Here is a 20,207-nt window from a genome sequence, read left to right as displayed (position 1 = left end):
CCCCAAAACTCAGCCTTCACCAACACCTGAAGAACAAAAAAACATCAGCATTTACAACCGCACACGACTGTGCTATTAAAATGGTGCAGCCCCAGTTTAAAGCATGTTGGTAGCATGTTTGTTTAAGAGGTAGGTGAGGTCCTGACTGGTAGGGTGCAGACATGACAGCAGGACGAGTAAATCCAACACACACAAAACAAGAGTACGCAGACACGGAATGGGAGGAAACAATGAAGTCAAAAGTCTGGAACATCATCCTTACCTCCATCCGACCTCTGTAGGCCATGGTCTCGAATCAGGTCCTAGATGGAAGAAAAGTAAAGTGCAGTGTTAGAGAGCGTGACCCTGGCGGCATCAGGAGGTACATCACAGAGTCGGTGCTTCAGAGGCACGCTGACACGAAGCTCATGGCGCTTCATTTAAAACACGCCACAGTGAAAACCGGAGCGAACTTTGGTCTTTGTGGTTCTGCAGTTTCCAAAATGTGATGAAATTTTAAATGACATATGACAGACCTCTACTGGAAATACTCCATGACCCACAGCTGATGCATGAGGCACACAGACCCCACCCCCCAGACTTCAGCATCATGTGAACCAAAAGTTTACAAAAGTGTGATTTTGTGTGACTTGTTTTTCAAGTGATAAATGTGTTAACTTTGATGCAGTTGCAGTAAAATCACAGTCAGATTGAAATAAATGCAGCTGCACACTCACAAAAAAAACAAAACAAAAAACAGCCTAGCAGAGAGACTGTAGCTCCCGCTGCAGCTGCGCGCTCATGCAGCCCGTTACAGCCTCATGCTCTGCTACAGACAATGAGCTCGGCACACTTCTGGATCCAACCACAGAAAGAACCTGCTTTAACGTTAACAGAATTGAGGACAAAGTGCCCTGTGCAGCTGAGATCCCAGCATGTTTCTACTGAAATGTGCAGCCAACTCTTGTTTTAGAGATTCACTAATGATGCTTGCTGTACAATCATTACATCCTGACAAAAGAACAGTTCAAGGTCATCATTAAAAGCTCAAAATTACCTCGACATCATGACCCTGATGAGTGTATGTCAACTTCTGACCATAACTGGACAACGTGTCAGATGTTCTTAAAGTCAGTCCATAAATGAAATCCCATCCAGCAGTTCTTATATCGTGCACCAGAGGGAGCTGCACACTTACATCAATGTTGACTGGCTCAATGGTGTTGATGTGGACATTGGGGGCAGAGGAGGAACGGTCACGTTGGCCAAACTGGTTACGGTGGTCCTCCTCGCTGGGCCGTAAACCCGGCGGGATGGGTATGGACTTCGATGGAGACACAGTAGCGTGACACAGCAACCTGAAAACACAACACAGGTGAGTACATCGCACAGGTCGTTCTGCCAGTCAGACATCAAGTCTGGAATGCTTCATTCACCACACCACAGAACCACCCCAGGTACCCCAGGTCCAGGTCCCGAGTGGCATTCAGTCAGACAGACAACCTGGTCAAAGTCATCATCTGTCTGCCTCAGCCAGGTGAAACGTAGGCACACCTGAAGCCTTTTCTCTGTTGTAATAGAGCTGTCTGCTGCTGATCTGTCATCCATATGGACCACCCTCATGGCTCGCGTGTGCACCATGGATTACTTGCAAAGTTTACATTAGTGTGATTTTATATCATGGTGGTTTGCTTTTAGAATGATAACTGCATTAATTGTGTTGACAGTGCAGTAAAAATCGCACTGTGAGTGGAGCGGCTGCATTTGCACGTTGCTCAGTCGTCAGTGCAGCCGCCTCACGTCTACGTCACCTTTTTCATGTTGATTTCCTCCAAAGCCGCCCTGTGAGTCCACAGTGTGCACCCTGTTGACCAACAGATCAAAACGGACCAAATCTGATAAGAAAAAAGACTTTTTTAGTCAGTCAGTCAAACGTGACTCACTGCTTCTCACTTCGTCTGCCATGTGCAGTGAGCGTCCACCGTTTGCTGCTGCTTCACTTTAAATATGCAATAAATAAATCTTGCTATGCTCTGTCTGTTGGCTTCCCTGCTAAGCAGTAAAATATAATGATTACAGTTGGCAAATTATAAAACCATCTGCTGAAGATAATCCCGCTTGAGAGACTCACATATATTCTTCACGACAACACTGATGGACTTTTGGACATTTGGCAAGTGGTTTTAAACAAAACAAATCTCACACAAACTGAAATGCCCTCTGACTTGTGTGTATTTCTGTGATTTTGGACTTGTGGTGGACCTAATTGTCATAGTACTATACAATGTATATTATATTCAATTTTATTTTACTTTGCAATTTTATTTTGTCTCTGCTGAGTATTGGTTTGTTTTTAAGTTTTTTCTTGTAAAAAAAAAAAAAAAAAAGAATGGGGGGGGGGGGGGGGATTTAACGTATGCAATATGTGAATGTAACACACATTACAGTCCCAAATAAAAAGATTTATCTGAAGCTAAAATGTCATACATCATTATTCTTGCCACATGGATCAGCCAATCCTTGCAAAATTCTATGAAGAAATGCAGGACAAATAGATTGACTAATTCATGTTAGGAAGCTATTTTCTGATTAAAATTAGAAACATGGTGCACACAAATATATGCCAGAGGTCATAAATGACCCCACTCGGTCATGTTAGGGTTAATGGTCCAACTTAAGACAGTTTTACAGACAGCAACAACAAGAGCAATTACAGATTTCTGACATCCGCCAATCCACATCACCTCCAAAATTTAATGGAGTATGTGTGAAAATTTCGTCAAAATCTGTGAAGTAGTTTTTACATAATCCCGCTAACAGACAGACGGACAAACAAACGCAGGTGATTTCATTATATCCTTGGCGGACATAATAATAATAATATGAGATTTACTGACATTGTCATTACACGAGTGCAACAACACTGAAATTACATTTACACTCCAATTACCTCAGACAAGATACAGCAATTTATCCACAGTTACTTGTTTACCATAATAATGGCACACATTAGAATTAAAGACAACACATATACATTTGACATTGTTTATGTGCACTAAGAACAACCCCAGGTTTCTTTTCAGCACTGTAGCCAGGCTGACAAAGAGTCAGAGCTCTATTGAGCTGAGTATTCCATTAACTTTAACTAGTAATGACTTCATGACTTTCTTTGCTAACAAAATTTTGACTATTAGAGAAAAAATTACTCATAACCATCCCAAAGACGTATCGTTATCTTTGGCTGCTTTCAGTGATGCCGGTATTTGGTTAGACTCTTTCTCTCCGATTGTTCTGTCTGAGTTATTTTCATTAGTTACTTCATCCAAACCATCAACATGCTTATTAGACCCCATTCCTACCAGGCTGCTCAAGGAAGTCCTACCATTATTTAATGCTTCGATCTTAAATATGATCAATCTATCTTTATTAGTTGGTTATGTACCACAGGCCTTTAAGGTGGCAGTAATTAAACCATTACTTAAAAAGCCATCACTTGACTAGCTAATTATAGGCCAATCTCCAACCTTCCTTTTCTCTCAAAAATTCTTGAAAGGGTAGTTGTAAAACAGCTAACTGATCATCTGCAGAGGAATGGTCTATTTGAAGAGTTTCAGTCAGGTTTTAGAATTCATCATAGTACAGAAACAGCATTAGTGAAGGTTACAAATGATCTTCTTATGGCTTCGGACAGTGGACTTATCTCTGTGCTTGTTCTGTTGGACCTCAGTGCTGCTTTTGATACTGTTGACCATAAAATTTTATTACAGAGATTAGAGCATGTCATAGGTATTAAAGGCACTGCGCTGCGGTGGTTTGAATCATATTTGTCTAATAGATTACAGTTTGTTCATGTAAATGGGGAATCTTCTTCACAGACTAAAGTTAATTATGGAGTTCCACAAGGGTCTGTGCTAGGACCAATTTTATTCACTTTATACATGCTTCCCTTGGGCAGTATTATTAGACGGTATTGCTTAAATTTTCATTGTTACGCAGATGATACCCAGCTTTATCTATCCATGAAGCCAGAGGATACGCACCAATTAGCTAAACTGCAGGATTGTCTTACAGACATAAAGACATGGATGACCTCTAATTTCCTGCTTTTAAACTCAGATAAAACTGAAGTTATTGTACTTGGCCCCACAAATCTTAGAAGCATGGTGTCTAACCAGATCGTTACTCTGGATGGCATTTCCCTGATCTCTAGTAATACTGTGAGAAATCTTGGAGTTATTTTTGATCAGGATATGTCATTCAAAGCGCATATTAAACAAATATGTAGGACTGCCTTTTTGCATTTACGCAATATCTCTAAAATCAGAAAGGTCTTGTCTCAGAGTGATGCTGAAAAACTAATTCATGCATTTGTTTCCTCTAGGCTGGACTATTGTAATTCATTATTATCAGGTTGTCCTAAAAGTTCCCTAAAAAGCCTTCAGTTGGTTCAGAATGCTGCAGCTAGAGTACTGACGGGGACTAGCAGGAGAGAGCATATCTCACCCGTGTTGGCCTCCCTTCATTGGCTTCCTGTTAATGCTAGAATAGAATTTAAAATTCTTCTTCTTACTTATAAGGTTTTGAATAATCAGATCCCATCTTATCTTAGGGACCTCGTAGTACCATATTACCCCATTAGAGCGCTTCGCTCTCAGACTGCGGGCTTACTTGTAGTTCCTAGGGTTTGTAAGAGTAGAATGGGAGGCAGAGCCTTCAGCTTTCAGGCTCCTCTCCTGTGGAACCAGCTCCCAATTCAGATCAGGGAGACAGATACCCTCTCTACTTTTAAGATTAGGCTTAAAACTTTCCTTTTCGCTAAGGCTTATAGTTAGGGCTGGATCGGGTGACCCTGGACCATCCCTTGGTTATGTTGCTTTAGACATAGACTGTGTTTCATAATTATTGTATGGCCTTGCCTTGCAATGTGGAGCGCCTTGGGGCAACTGTTTGTTGTGATTTGGCGCTATACAAGAAAAAAGTTGATTGATTGATTGATAAACTTGAAGCAGTCCATCATCCGAATTGAGGCAAAGTGGGTGAAGGCTGCAGCAGGAGGGGCCCGCGCCGCCCAGCTTGGGGGGGGGGGGGTCGAAGGCTGCAGCAGTAAAAACCACGCTGCCTTCAATGTGGCAGGGAGGAAGCCAGGGTGAGGGGAGTGGAGAGACACAGGGGTGGGGTGGGGGGGTAATAGGGATGGAGGGAGGGAGACGTGACGTGTGCAGATGAGTTAAATTTCTGTCAGTTTCTGTCTGTGTGTGCGTAAAGTCTGACGTTGCAGGCTGGGGGGGTAGATAGATGAGAAGGGGGAGCCAAATTCCTTCACCAAGGCTGTAGATCCTTTTGGGGGAAGAGCATGGCATTTGATCTTCAGGAGCCGATAAGGCTGCCATGTTGATGTTAGGCTGAGAGATACAGAATTCCATTTACTGCACCTCTGACTGCCTAGAGTCCAAATTTATGAAGAATATTCTCCGGTCCTCAGCAGCACATTCCTTTGCAATGCAGTGTATATTCTCCAAGATTGTATCCATTTTGCATTTGAGTTCAAGAGTTAACGCAGTCTGAGATTACACAGCATTGCCCAACTCAGTCATGACGGACAGATGAGGGGACGAGATTCTGGAAGCAGCCTTCTTGCTAATATTCCTGTGGGTCAGGCCAGTGCACAAACCAATCAGCACCAAACCTCCCACCATAAAGCGAATAAAGATAAATCTTCAATGTCTTCCACAGAGAGTGGAGCCATGCATGTCAGACCCCAAGGATCCTCCGTGGACACCTCAGATCAAAGACATGCAGGTGAGTGGCTGGAAAACATCTCAGAGCAACTGCCTTGCAAAGGAAGATGCTGGAGACCAGGGAATACTCAGAAATTGGATTTGGTCAGTCAGAGGAGCCATAAAAGGAATTTCTGTGTTTCTCTGCTTAATGCCTGGTTTACATGGGAGGATTTTAAAATGATCTGTAGGTTTCCAAAACCTGAGAGACCACACACGCAAAGAGGAAAAAATAAAAAAATCCTAGATCTAACAGGTTTAGTCATACAGCGTGTGGTGTTCAGCCACACATGAACAGATTTCACACATGAACATTCCCAGGTCAGACAGGAAATCTCTGGAGATTAAATGTGACTTCAGAATAAAGAAACGGAGATACTTTGTGGACTATTTAAAACAGAGAGAAAAAACAATACAAAAAGAAAAAGAAAAGGCGTTCTTTAAAGGAGTGGAGACAGCGCGACCACTGGACTGTCTGGTAAGTCAGAACAGCTGTTTTGATTTTATTTTCCGGTCTGTGCATCCGTCACCTCGCTTTCTGATTGGCTGCACATCACATTCAGCAGGCTGCATGCTCGTTTGAGGTCGAAGCTGCGACATCGGGCCAAGACAATCCATCCATCCATTTTCTTCCGCTTCATCTGGAGTCGGGTCGCAGGGGCAGCAGCTCAAACAAAGCCGCCCAGACCTCCCGATCCACACACACCTCCCCCAGCTCCTCCGGGGGAACCCCAAGGCGTTCCCAAGCCAGCCGAGAGACGTAGTCCCTCCAGCGTGTCTTGGGTCTCCCCGGGGCCTCCTCCCAATGGGACGTGCCCGGAACGCCTCTCCAGCGAGGTGTCCAGGGGGCATCCGGAAAAGATGTCTGAGCCACCTCAGCTGGATCCTTTCGACATGGAGGAGCAGCGGCTGCACTCTGAGCTCCTCCCGAGTGACCGAGCTCCTCACCCTATCTCTAAGGGAGCGCCCAGCCACCTTGCGGAGGAAACCCATCTCGGCCGCTTGTACTCGCGATCTCGTTCTTTTGGTCATGAGCCAAATCTCATGACCATAGGTGAGGATCGGAACGTAGATTGATCAGTAAATCGAGAGCTTCGCCCCCCTACTCAGCTCTCTCTTCACCACGACGGTCCGATACAGCGACCGCATCACTGCAGACGTTGCACCCGTCTGTCGATCTCATGCTCCATCTGTCCCTCACTCGTGAACAAGACCCCAAGATACTTAAACTCCTCCACTTGAGGCAAGGATACTCCACCAACCTGAAGAGGGAAAAGCACCTTTTTCCTGTCGAGAACCATGGCCTCGGATTTGGAGGTGCTGATTTTCATCCCGGATGCTTAACACTCAGCTGCAAACCACCCCAGTGCGTGCTGAAGGTCCTGATTTGACGAAGCCAACAGTACCACATCGTCCGCAAACAGCAGAGATGAGATTCTGTGGTTCCCAAACCGGACTCCCTCTACACCCTGGCTGCGCCTAGAAATTCTGTCCATAAAAATAATGAACAGAACCGGTGACAAAGGGCAGCCCTGGCAGAGGCCAACGTGTACTGGAAACAGGTTTGACTTACTACCAGCAATGCGAACCAAACTCCTGCTGTGGTCGTACAGGGACTGGACAGCCCTTAGCAAAGGACCCCATACTCCCAGAGCACCCCCCACAGGGTGCCTCAAGGGACATGGTTGAGTGTCTTCTCCAGATCCACAAAGCACATGTGGACTGGTTGGACAAACTCCCATGAACCATAGAGCACCCAATGGAGGGTGCTCGAGGGTTCATGGGAGTTTGAGCTTCGTGGAGGGGCCAAGACGATCCAACATGTTGAATATCCCCGATTTGCAATTGGAGCGCTCCTGACGTCCTTACGAGCAGATCAGAGCGCTCTGAACACACCACACATGGCAGGAACATCTGATAAGATTATCTTTAGCGTCATCAGGATTGTCGGGGCATCCTTAAGATTGCCGGAAGGGTAAGATCGGGTCTGATATCGGCCTAATTATCTTGCCATGTGAACCAGACTTAACCCTAAACATGGCAGGCTTATCAGCCATCGAAGGTCAAAACGCCCAGTTTGTTTTCCTCCAGAAGAATTTCTACAGCCTTGGTGACCCATTCGGCTCCCCCTCTTATCTCTCTGGTTCCCCTACAGTTGTTGTCAAGGCAATTCCAGACATTATGCACACACGGATAGTAACTGATATAAACTCACACTCATACTGCCTCAATTCTGATGACAGACCATTTCAAAATTTAGCATACATAAACAATCAAATGTATATGTGCGGTGTTTTAATTCTGATGTGTGCCATTATTACGTTCAACTAGTAATAATGGTGGTTTAATTGCTGTATTTTTTTGTCTGAGGTAACTGGGTGTGATATGAAATGCCCTTTTAGAGATCAATAAAGTTGTTTGAATCTTGAATCTTTGAAGTGGGTGTGTCCGCAGACTGCGTGCTGTGTGGCTGCTGCAGTGAGGACTGAAGGTGGAGGACTCACCCTGTGGACTCGGACGGGGGCAGTGACGGGCAGGCTTCGGACACGGGGGTGGTTCCCTCTGAAGAGACCTCCTCCTGGGTGAGCGGGTGATGCTCAAAGAACTTGGACACCAGCAACAAGCTGCATTAGAATAAGAACTAACAGGATTAATAAATGGAACAGGTTTGACTGTGTTGAATGGTCTTCAAAGTAAAGGTCAAACAAGGTCAACGCCCACTGGAACTGAAACTGACCTTTGCCACAGTATCTGCTGTTTTTTTTTTTTACCCCAGAACATCCAAACTATGCCTTTTTGGAATCTTTATGATCAGATATATAATGTGGTGTTGTTTTCAAAATGATGGGAGCATTTTTTTTTTTTTTTTGACCCCTGTGTGACCCTATCGAGCTACAGTTGCCACCCCCAATGGCCACCATAGATTATTGTGTAGATCCTGGTACACTGAGGCTGGACATTTCAGTTCTTCCCCTGCAGGCAGTACTGAAAACCTGCTTAGTCCATGGACTATGAAATCTGTCAAAATATTGTGTAGTTTCTATGACTTAATACGACTCTGACCCTGTGACTAGACATGGGCTGATAACGGTTTCACGGTATACCGCGGTATGAAAAAGCCACAGTATCAGAACCAATAAAATTTTCCGTTATACCGTCTGTACGGTATGAGCGGGTTATGAGAATTCTTGACAGGCAGAGCGGAGGTGGCCGCTGCCGCCCTTCCCCCTGGTGCGCACCTCTGTCTCTGTTTACAAACAGGCAGCTAACGCTAGCTAGCTCTGCATCATGACTGAAGGAGGCGAAGCCTGCACTAAACTTTTCCCTCCGTCTAAAAGGACCAAGTTGGCTTTTTATTTTTATTTTCTGCAGAATAACCCTTTCAAGCCAAAAATGGTGGCAACAAAGCACCGTAGCTGTGGCCTGTGTCGGACGATTCAAGATACCCGCAAAGGATTACATGGAAGGAGTAAACTTTATCCCATCTTTGAACCACTGAGAAGTAAAAGCGGTGGACTCGAGTCATGCTTGTGGTCGACCAAATTTCTCCCACAAACATGTCAAGAAGGACAAATACATCTATTCCATGCACTTTGTTGGTGAAGCTGGGACAAGTATTGAGCATTCAGAGTTCCAGACGTTATTCCAGCCATGTTTCTCCTTAAGCAAGTTAAGTCATGTTTCCCATGGGGCAGATGATACATGCTGGTATTTTCTCTAAAGGTATCAGTGGTATTGTGCTTGTAGCGGTAGACATTGTGTCAATTAGTGCGCCTTAATCACACGGGCTTCATATGCAAATAGCCACAATGTTGTTAAAGCACATTTTAAAGCTATACATAATACCGTGAAACCGCGGTATTTTTGCCCACAGTCATCATACTGTCCAAATCTCATACCGGCCCATGCTCTCACTTTCTTCTGGTGGGTAGTGACAATAATGACAGACCAGAGGACACGTCTGAGCCAAGCGGAAACCTGAGCCCGCGAGAAATGAGGTCGACGCAAAAGTGCAGTACCATGACTGGCCACTTGAGGCCATCTCCAAGACAGAGTACTTTGTTTACAGTCGGGTAAAAAACGGTTTTAGTCTTTCAACAGTTTTGTCCTCCATGACAAGTGGACGGTGGGGGGAGCTGTAGTAATATCTTAGTTTAAGACATTTTAAGAAAGTTCTGTATAATTGGGCGCGTGGTCACTTTGCGTGACAGCTGCTGAACGTGGGCGTCTCGGTGTCTGGTCAATGCGTCTGGTCATGGAGACCGTGTCTGCCTGTTACAAGTATTTTAAGACAAACACCTGGAATAATCTGTCTTCTTGTTGTGGACAAACATCCTCACGGATCAGGCGTCTCTGTTGCAGGAGACACACTGAGTCAAACTGTCGCTGGATTTAATGTTTTAGCAGCTTTTGGTAGCTTTACCCGTTACATCCGCTTAAGGGGTGATAACTGAAAAAATAACTGGCTCATAACTTTTAATGTCCACAACAAAGTAAAGCGTTAGGAGGAGAACCACCGTGCAGTCCCCAAAATATGATTTAATAAACACCCAAACCCAGGTTAGGCGGGTTGAACTCAGGCGTCACCCAGGCTCTGCCCCTTTATGTTCTTATGACCCTGGGTCATATTTAGTATGTTTGCAATGTATAAGTGTGTTTACCCTCCCCACCTGCGGAGGTGCTATTCACCTTATATGCTAAGTTTCCCTTCCCAGGTGAGCTTGTTACACGTGGCCCCAGCTGATTGGTCCAGCAATGGAGGTGTCAGCTTTAAAGGGAAGGCTGAAAGCAATGCCTCGTGCTCCGCCTTCTCCCTGCACCCAACCTCAACACTGAACTTTTGTAACCCCTGCCCCACCTTTTCTCAAAATATAAACATTTAAATAATCCTGAAGGTGTGAAATATTCAGACCACAGTGTACAGTGTCAGATTAGTGCCAAAAGCACTGGTGTGATAAAACATGCATTCAGGCATATTCCATGATTTCACACAGCACAGTGCCCGAATTCAGCCAAGGGTTTCTGACCTGGACGAACCTCTGCCCAGACGCCCTTGTCTTCTTCGTTTCAGCAGACTCCTGTCCTTCTGAGAGGAGGGCTGTCAATCAAATCTCGCTCTTCAGAAACGACCAATCACAGCAGAGCCAGTACCGACCCTGGCTGCCTCCCCCATAGTGCCAAAGTTTCGAGTGATACAGCAGAAGTCCACATGGAGGGAGCGGGCTGATTCCTGAGTGGTTGTTTGGCGCACTGGTCACATATTCCTCCGCGCTCACAGCACCTTTTCCTCTGAGTGCATGCGCAGAGAGAATGTGCGCGCCGTTAATATCTACACGTGTGAAAGAATATCATAGTGTACACCCCCAATGCATGTTTTACCGTACAAGTGCTTCTGGCACTAATCTGACACCGTAACACTGAGTCTGTGTTTAAGGTCCCCGTTGAAGACAACGTTACGGCTTTCAGGTGGACTCGACTTACTCCAGCTGGTCGTAGTTGACACACATAAGAGGAACCTCAGTGCTGCAGCGCTGGTGGAACTTGTAGCCACACGTCTGACAGCGGAAACCCTGGAACAGCAGCTTTCTGCAGAAGTCACAGAAGGCCAGGGTGAAGAAGGTCTTCCTCACCTGTCCAACAGACAAACGCAATCAGGATCAAGGACACGCGTGTGCACACACGCACACACACACACACACACACACACACACACACACACACACACACACACACACACACACACACACACACCGCTGTGGCCGTCATGGGTTGTTCCTGATCTGCTCAGGTGCTTTCATCCCCATGTCGCTGTCTCACAGGATGACCACGTCCATCATGGCCGGCCTCTCCTGCTCCTTACACGCCGTCCGTGCCATCAGCGCCATCTTTCTCGGCTGCCTTCAGTGTCGAGTCTCATTTGGACTTGGGCACATTCACTTTCCCAGATGTCAGTCGACCTGTTTCCACTGCAGGAACCCGTGGGCCATTTTAGGGGGCCGACATGTTTCTGTGCGTCTCTATCACATTAAACACTCATAAAATGTGGATTTTCTGGACCAGGAAAGTCCCTGCTGCAGGATTCATACTTTTTGAAGGGCTCTGAAATACCACAGAAGGGGCTCGGTGCAACTTGGTCAAACTCATGCCCAGAACAGTTTTCTCTCCCCAACAAGTGGTGTTTGTGTAAGTAAGAAGCGAGTGGGTGACAGATGAGGTCCAGCAAGGATAAAAAAGAATGTACATCAGCAGACCTGGACACTCGCAGAATCACACGTCATGAAAAGCTCCTGAGAAAAAAGAGCAAAGTTGAACCAGGACTTCAAGCACCTGAACCACCACAGCCGGATCAACGTCCTCACCTGCTTTTAATTTAGTCTAAATCTGGTCTCAAATGTCCTCAGTTGTAGTCATTCACACACCATTTAGATCTAGTCATGTTTTAGTTGACTAAAAGTCTGTTAATTTCAGTCTAGTTTTAGTCAAAAGAGAACTGAATGCATTTCAGTCTCCCTTCAGTTGAGACAGTCTCATCTTTGATAAACAAATCAATTCAATTTCTTCTGATTACTATTTCAGTCAATATTACGGCTGGGTATCAATTCAAATTTCAAGAATCAATTCAATTCAGATTCTTAAGATTCAGAATTGATTATTGATTTGGGTTAGTGTTATTAAAACCAGTTTTTGAGCTGTTACCCGATTGTCTAGTTATGCAACATATTAATATTATAAATTTGGCCCTCAAAATGCACGGCACGCTGAAAAGTTCTGCAGCTGGAGAACACAGCTATGGGAAAAGTTCTCCTGCAGCTGGAGAACACAGCTATGGGAAAAGTTCTCCTGCAGCAGGAGAACACAGCTATGGGAAAAGTTCTCCCACAGTACAGGCCAGAGAACCTTCGTGCACAGTTATGAGGAAGGAAAGAAAGAAAAAAAACTACTGTGTGAAATATAAATAACAATTCTCTTTTCTTGCAACAGACTCCCTGTCATCGTGATCGACATCTTTAAATGGCTTTGACGGAGGCTGATGAATAAATTGTGGACACGCTGCTTCTAAATCAGATCCAGAGGATCATTTCTCTAATCAATGTTTAAGTTTTCCCATTACACACCCTCAGAAACGCAATGTCCCAACTGCAGCGTCATTTTCTCAGGCACACTGTTATAACGCTGGCGAGAAGTATTTTTTAATTGATCTTTGGATGTATGAATCAATCAGCAGGAATTAAAATGAGAATCAATTTAAAATCTGCAAATCGATCTTTTCAACCCAGCACTAGTCAATATAGTGTTTCACACACAAAATACACTTGATGAATAATTGAAGGTTTGTGGTGTTTTTTCCTGATATTTTAAATCTGCGAGGCTTCCCACCAGATGAACTTTGACATTTGGTTTTCTAGTCAGTCTCATGATATTTTAAATGTGAGCAGATAAAGACTTTTGTTCGAAAAGATCTGTTTGTTCCATGTAGTTTTGTGTTACAGCCACAAGCTGGCAGCAGTAGTACAGCAAACGCTGTCTGCCTGTGGCAACGTTCTGGAGCACTTTTATTTCTTGCAAAACATTTGAGTCTCATCTTTTTCTTCAACTGTAATGCAGGTTAACATCGTCTTCATCTGTCTCAGAACAATGGTGCCGCCTCGTCATCGGATCATCTTAGCCGTGAGAAAAACAGTCGCTGACGAATACATTTTGTCTCATCTGATGAAATCAACACTACACCACAACAGCAGCTCAGACTGCAGAACTTACGGAATACTGCGCCACGGCTGTCCATGTGTCAGGAACGCAGGGATAAAAACCTGCTGCGAAGTCCGGAGTTACTTAAACAAGTTTACATCAGCGAGCAAACTAGTATGAAACCAAACAAAACTAGCTTAAATTAATCCTTTGTTTGTTTCCTTCTGAACAGCATGTTAGTGATGGATGCTAACAATAGCTAGCAAGAAGACCTTTATGTTGACTGCATCTAATGTTAAAGTTTGACGTTGACGTCTTGCCAACATTACGTGCTAGCTGTCACTGCGAGCCTGGTGAGAAGAGCAAAGAGTTCCTGTCAGGACACTGTCCCTCCTTATGTGTGCTATGTGCTGGACAGTCCTGGGGACGTGTCTGATGTTACAGACTTGGACTTCTCTGGACAGTAAGTCCCTTCATCTTCTCCCTTCTTTTGCTCAGGGCCGCCACACTGTTCACAACGTTTACCATCACATGGAGAATGTTCAGGGCCGGTGTCACAGACTCAGCACTCTCCTGGACTCGGCACTCCCTCTGCCGTCACTGCACATGCGGCAAGCAGCAGCGCAAGCAGCGATTAACAGATTATTGCATTGTTTCTGCTTAAATCTGACTTTGGAATGATTTAAGAGGTTTTATGGTGTCATCTGATGGTTAATTATCACATTATTCCCTTTGAATGCTTTGGGTGCTTTGAGAGTCAGACTCAAAGAGTCAGACTCAGACGTGCTGCTGTGGCGCTCTGATTGCTGTTTTATTCTGAAATAATGCTGAATTTATGTGGAAATGACTGTTGTACAAAAGCTTGAGATATCTGTCACTGAAACAGATGATGACTGGAGGCAGTGTGAAGCAGAAACGAGGTGATAATCAGTGAACCGCAGCTGACACTCTGAAATGACGCATGCGCAGTGAGGGCAGGGGGAGTGCTGAGCTCCTCACAGCAGCCTTGAACTGGGAACCTTCCGTGTGGATCTGATTCCATAATCTCAGTCTCCGCTGCATTCTGCAAACCAAACCTTCCCAGCTATGCCACATTCCCGTTCTTCAGAACACCGTGGTCCGCTCTGAAACAGGAGTCTCTTCTGAGGTCCATCCAAACCTTAAACCACAATTATCATCGACACAAAACTCACATGAAGCATTTCAAAAATAATCAAATATTGTCGGGTAATTTCAACTTTAAAATCAAAAGACTTTTTATGGTTTTATTTACTTCTCAAGGCCCTGTGGCAGTGCCACCACAGTCCACTAGGGGGCTGCAGTGCACAGTGTGGGGAGCACTCGCTCCACCTGTCAGTGGTATATCCCACAGAGGAGTGATGACTGACTGTTGGCTTGGATTTTGGTCCGACCCCGCCAGTGTGCAACAACATGCTGTGTGTGACGGTTGATCCTGGCCGGCGCTGCTGGGCACAGACGACGCTTTAAAGAGACTGACTGGGTGTTAAAACGGGGACCACAGGGACCCTGGTTCCTGCGACGGTGCCGTGGCTCAGCAGCTGCAGCAGAGGCTGCCGCTCCCGGCTCCTTCAATACCGCAACCTTAAATGGTGGAAACATTCACAGACCAACAGGAAATCCAGACTCGAGCCATCAGCAAGACAACACGTCAACAAGTCACACTGCATATCGTCACTTGGACAAGGAGAAAATGACCTTTGACCTGTACAGCTGGTGTACGTGGATGAAAGGACACGTCTTCAATGTTACGACGCTGATGTTATAGTACTCACAAAGTTGTGTGTGGTCAGCGGCACATTCTCCAAGACTTCCACATGCAGTTCCTCTCCTGTCAGCCAGGAGATGTCTGTGTCCCAGCCAATGGGCTTCTTCTCCCTTAAAAAAATAAAATAAAATAAAACTAGGACTGCAAGCAGTCATATACGGGCCCTCGTTCCACGCGACCGCCTACCCAGGGCAGTGTGTTCTCTTGTGACCAGATGTGGGCATGTGCGTACAGGGGCAACCACTCATCCCACAGTTCAAATAACAAGCAAATCACACAACGAGTTTTTGAGCATGTGAAGAGGCAGAAATTTCAATTTCAAAAGTGAGAAGAATAATAATAATAAACTAGGACTGCAAGCAGTCATATACGGGCCCTCGTTCCGCGCAACCGCCTACCCAGGCCAGTGGGTGCCCTTGTGACCACATGTGGGCATGTGCATGCAGGGGCAACCACTCATCACACAGTTAAAATTTTAAACAAATCACACAATGCATCAAGGAGTTATGACATGTTGATTGTTCATCCACTAGGGGGCGCTCAGTGTACAAACAGAGGGGCTGGGTGTGTTCAGGGGCCAACCGTCATCATACATGTGAAGTTTCAAGTCAATCAGGCAAAGCATGAAGGAGTTATCATGACTTGATGTTCCATGGCAAAGGGTCAAAATGGCGGCACCATAGCGGCCACACCCTTCGACATACAGAAAAGCTTTCGATAACTTTTGGTCAGTATCATCTGTGGGTGATCTGTAAGAAATTTGAAGTGCATTGGACAAAATCCCTAGGAGGAGTTCGTTCAAATACAACGTGGAAATCACGCCAAAATGAGAAGAAAATGCAAAATGGCCAACTTCCTGTTTGGAGTAGACTCTTGGTGCAAGAGACTTTTTTGTATGTCTATGCAAGTCACACATGTACCAATTTTCATCTCCCTACTCCAAAAAAAACCCTATGGGGAGGGGGTTTGGAAAGTTTCAAGGGGGCGCTATTGAGGCACTTTGCCCCGCCCACGGGCGATGCCCCTATGAATTGTAAGAGGTTGTCGTGCTCGACCTGTGTTTCAATTTTCATGATGATATGACAAAATTAAAGCCGTCAAAAGGAAGAACGTAATTTCATGGCGAATGGGCAATATTCGGCACGCCGCCACATGGATGCCGTTACTCGTAACTTCACGGCGATCATCGCTTATGTTCACCAAGTTGTTCTGCATGTTTTAGAAGTGGAAGGAAGTTGATGGGGTTAAATATGTGACTTCAGTACCTGTTTAAGTATAATGTTCATATGGCGAAGGGTCAAAATGGCGGCACCATAGCGGCCACACCCTTCGACATACAGAAAAGCTTTCGATAACTTTTGGTCAGTATCATCTGTGGGTGATCTGTAAGAAATTTGAAGTGCATTGGACAAAATCCCTAGGAGGAGTTCGTTCAAATACAACATGTGGAAATCACGCCAAAATGAGAAGAAAATTCAAAATGGCCGACTTCCTGTTTGGAGTAGACCCATGGTGCAAGAGACTTTTTTGTACGTCTATGCAAGTCACACATGTGTACCAATTTTCATCTCCCTACTCCAAAAAAACCCCTATGGGGAGGGGGTTTTGAAAGTTTCAAGGGGGCGCTACTGAGGCATTTTGCCCCGCCCATGGGCGACGCCCCTATGAATTGTAAGAGGTTGTCGTGCTCGACCTGTGTTTCAAGTTTCATGATGATATGACAAAATTAAAGCCGTCAAAAGGAAGAACGTAATTTCATGGCGAATGGGCAATATTCGGTACGCCGCCACACGGACGCCGTTACTCATAACTTCACGGCGTTCATCGCCTACATTCACCAATTTGTTCTGCATGTTTTAAAAGTGGAATGAAGTTGATTGGGTTAAGTATGTGACATACATAACATAGGACATTTCCCGCCACCACCGGGGGGCGCTATGGCGCAGGTGGGAACTTAAGATATGTAGACGTTCAGGGCGGAGCCCTCATGTCCAGCAAGTTTGAAGGATCTATGATGAAGTATGTGGGCGTGACAGCCGTTCGAAGTGAAATGGCGTGCTCCGAAAAGCTCGCCAAGGTTTGACGACCCCTAGCAGCCACGCCTTTTGACTTAATTAGAATCTTTTGATAACTTTTGATCACCATTGTGTTGTGATGATTTTGACCAAATTTGAAGTCGATCAGATGAAATCCCTAGGACGAGTTTGTTCAAATGTAAGTAGTGGAAATGGCCAAAAATGGCAAAAATTTGCTCAAAATCGAAACTTAAAATCAAAATGGCCGACTTCCTGCCGATATTTCACCATGACAGTAAGAGACTTTCGTGCGCCCTGGCATGGTAAATATGTGTACCGAATTTCGTGAGGCTACGACAAAAAAAGCCCAATGCGGAGGGGTTTTTGAAAATTTCTAGGGGGCGCTATTTTGCGATTTTTCTGCGACCATGTGCGAGGCCCCAAAAATATCGAATTTCGGATCCGGCCGGACGACTTTGGAAAGTTTGGTGAGTTTTTGAGCATGGGAAGAGGCCGAAATTTCGATTTCAAGAGTGAGAATAATAATAATAAACAGCGCAATTACAATAGGGTCCTCGTAGGACGTTGCCTACTCGGGCCCTAATAATAATAATAAATATTAATAATAATAATAATGAACAGCGCAATTACAATAGGGTCCTCGTAGGACGTTGCCTACTCGGGCCCTAATAATAATAATACATTTTAATAATAATAATAATGAACAGCGCAATTACAATAAGGTCCTCGTAGGACGTTGCCTACTTGGGCCCTAATAATAATAATAATAAATATTAATAATAATAATAATGAACAGCGCAATTACAATAGGGTCCTCGTAGGACGTTGCCTACTCGGGCCCTAATAATAATAATAAATAATAATAATAAACAGCGCAATTACAATAGGGTCCTTGTAGGACGTTGCCTACTCGGGCCCTAATAATAATAATAAATAATAATAATAAACAGCGCAATTACAATAGGGTCCTCGTAGGACGTTGCCTACTCGGGCCCTAATAATAATAATAAATATTAATAATAATAATAATGAACAGCGCAATTACAATAGGGTCCTCGTAGGACGTTGCCTACTCGGGCCCTAATAATAATAATAAATTTTAATAATAATAATAATGAACAGCGCAATTACAATAAGGTCCTCGTAGGACGTTGCCTACTTGGGCCCTAATAATAATAATAATAAATATTAATAATAATAATAATGAACAGCGCAATTACAATAGGGTCCTCGTAGGACGTTGCCTACTCGGGCCCTAATAATAATAATAAATATTAATAATAATAATAATGAACAGCGCAATTACAATAGGGTCCTCGTAGGACGTTGCCTACTCGGGCCCTAATAATAATAATAAATTTTAATAATAATAATAATGAACAGCGCAATTACAATAAGGTCCTCGTAGGACGTTGCCTACTTGGGCCCTAATAATAATAATAATAAATATTAATAATAATAATAATGAACAGCGCAATTACAATAGGGTCCTCGTAGGACGTTGCCTACTCGGGCCCTAATAATAATAATAAATAATAATAATAAACAGCGCAATTACAATAGGGTCCTTGTAGGACGTTGCCTACTCGGGCCCTAATAATAATAATAAATAATAATAATAAACAGCGCAATTACAATAGGGTCCTCGTAGGACGTTGCCTACTCGGGCCCTAATAATAATAATAAATATTAATAATAATAATAATAATGAACAGCGCAATTACAATAGGGTCCTCGTAGGACGCTGCCTACTCGGGCCCTAATAATAATAATAAATAATAATAATAATAGTAATAATAAACAGCGCAATTACAATAGGGTCCTCGTAGGACGTTGCCTACTCGGGCCCTAATAATAATAATAGTAATAATGAACAGCGCAATTACAATAAGGTCCTCGTAGGACGTTGCCTACTCGGGCCCTAATAATAATAATAAATATTAATAATAATAATAATGAACAGCGCAATTACAATAAGGTCCTCGTAGGACGTTGCCTACTCGGGCCCTAATAATAATAATAAATATTGATAATAATAATAATGAACAGCGCAATTACAATAGGGTCCTCGTAGGACGTTGCCTACTCGGGCCCTAATAATAATAATAAATATTAATAATAATAATAATGAACAGCGCAATTACAATAAGGTCCTCGTAGGACGTTGCCTACTTCGGCCCTAATAATAATAATAATAAATATTAATAATAATAATAATGAACAACGCAATTACAATAGGGTCCTCGTAGGACGTTGCCTACTCGGGCCCTAATAATAATAATAAATAATAATAATAAACAGCGCAATTACAATAGGGTCCTTGTAGGACGTTGCCTACTCGGGCCCTAATAATAATAATAAATAATAATAATAAACAGCGCAATTACAATAGGGTCCTCGTAGGACGTTGCCTACTCGGGCCCTAATAATAATAATAAATATTAATAATAATAATAATAATGAACAGCGCAATTACAATAGGGTCCTCGTAGGACGTTGCCTACTCGGGCCCTAATAATAATAATAAATATTAATAATAGTAATAATAAACAGCGCAATTACAATAGGGTCCTCGTAGGACGTTGCCTACTCGGGCCCTAATAAAAAGTCAATCAAAGAACAGCTCCGCCCACACACCCCTCTGAACTCTGCAAACTCCTTCACAGCAATGACCATTTCCTGGCTCCTGACTGGCTGTAGTGCAGCGGATAACTGAAAAAAAAATGCTTTAAATGGTGATGCAAGCACCAAATTTGGCACACATACTCCTTAGACATTACTCTTTTAAAAATGCCGGGTACCCACGTGAACTTTCAATAGGCGGCCAAGAAGGTGTCAGTTGAAGTATTACACAGGGTTAAAAATTGAAAAATGCTCCAATCATATTGAAAGGTATTCCATATTTGTCTGATCATAAAGATTCCAAAAAGGTACAGTTTGGAC

General features: G+C 44.0%; 1 protein-coding gene across 2 annotated transcripts in view; it reads right to left on the bottom strand.

Moving 5' to 3' along the window:
- Nucleotides 1-20,207, bottom strand: part of braf (B-Raf proto-oncogene, serine/threonine kinase) — an 82,394-nt gene that overhangs the window by 39,553 nt on the left and 22,634 nt on the right. For both annotated transcript variants that reach the window (XM_034163122.1, XM_034163123.1), the window contains exons 5-9: nt 15,236-15,338; nt 11,238-11,386; nt 8,261-8,380; nt 1,178-1,337; nt 263-302 (exon numbers count right to left, since the gene is read on the bottom strand). In XM_034163122.1, the coding sequence (XP_034019013.1) occupies nt 263-302; nt 1,178-1,337; nt 8,261-8,380; nt 11,238-11,386; nt 15,236-15,338 (572 nt within the window). The remainder of the gene's footprint in view (nt 1-262; nt 303-1,177; nt 1,338-8,260; nt 8,381-11,237; nt 11,387-15,235; nt 15,339-20,207) is intronic.

Source organism: Thalassophryne amazonica, chromosome 22 (genome assembly GCF_902500255.1).
Source record: "Thalassophryne amazonica chromosome 22, fThaAma1.1, whole genome shotgun sequence".
In the NCBI taxonomy this organism is placed as follows: domain Eukaryota; kingdom Metazoa; phylum Chordata; class Actinopteri; order Batrachoidiformes; family Batrachoididae; genus Thalassophryne; species Thalassophryne amazonica.
Note: the sequence above shows the minus strand (reverse complement) of the source record. Positions and strands in the feature narration are given on the sequence as shown.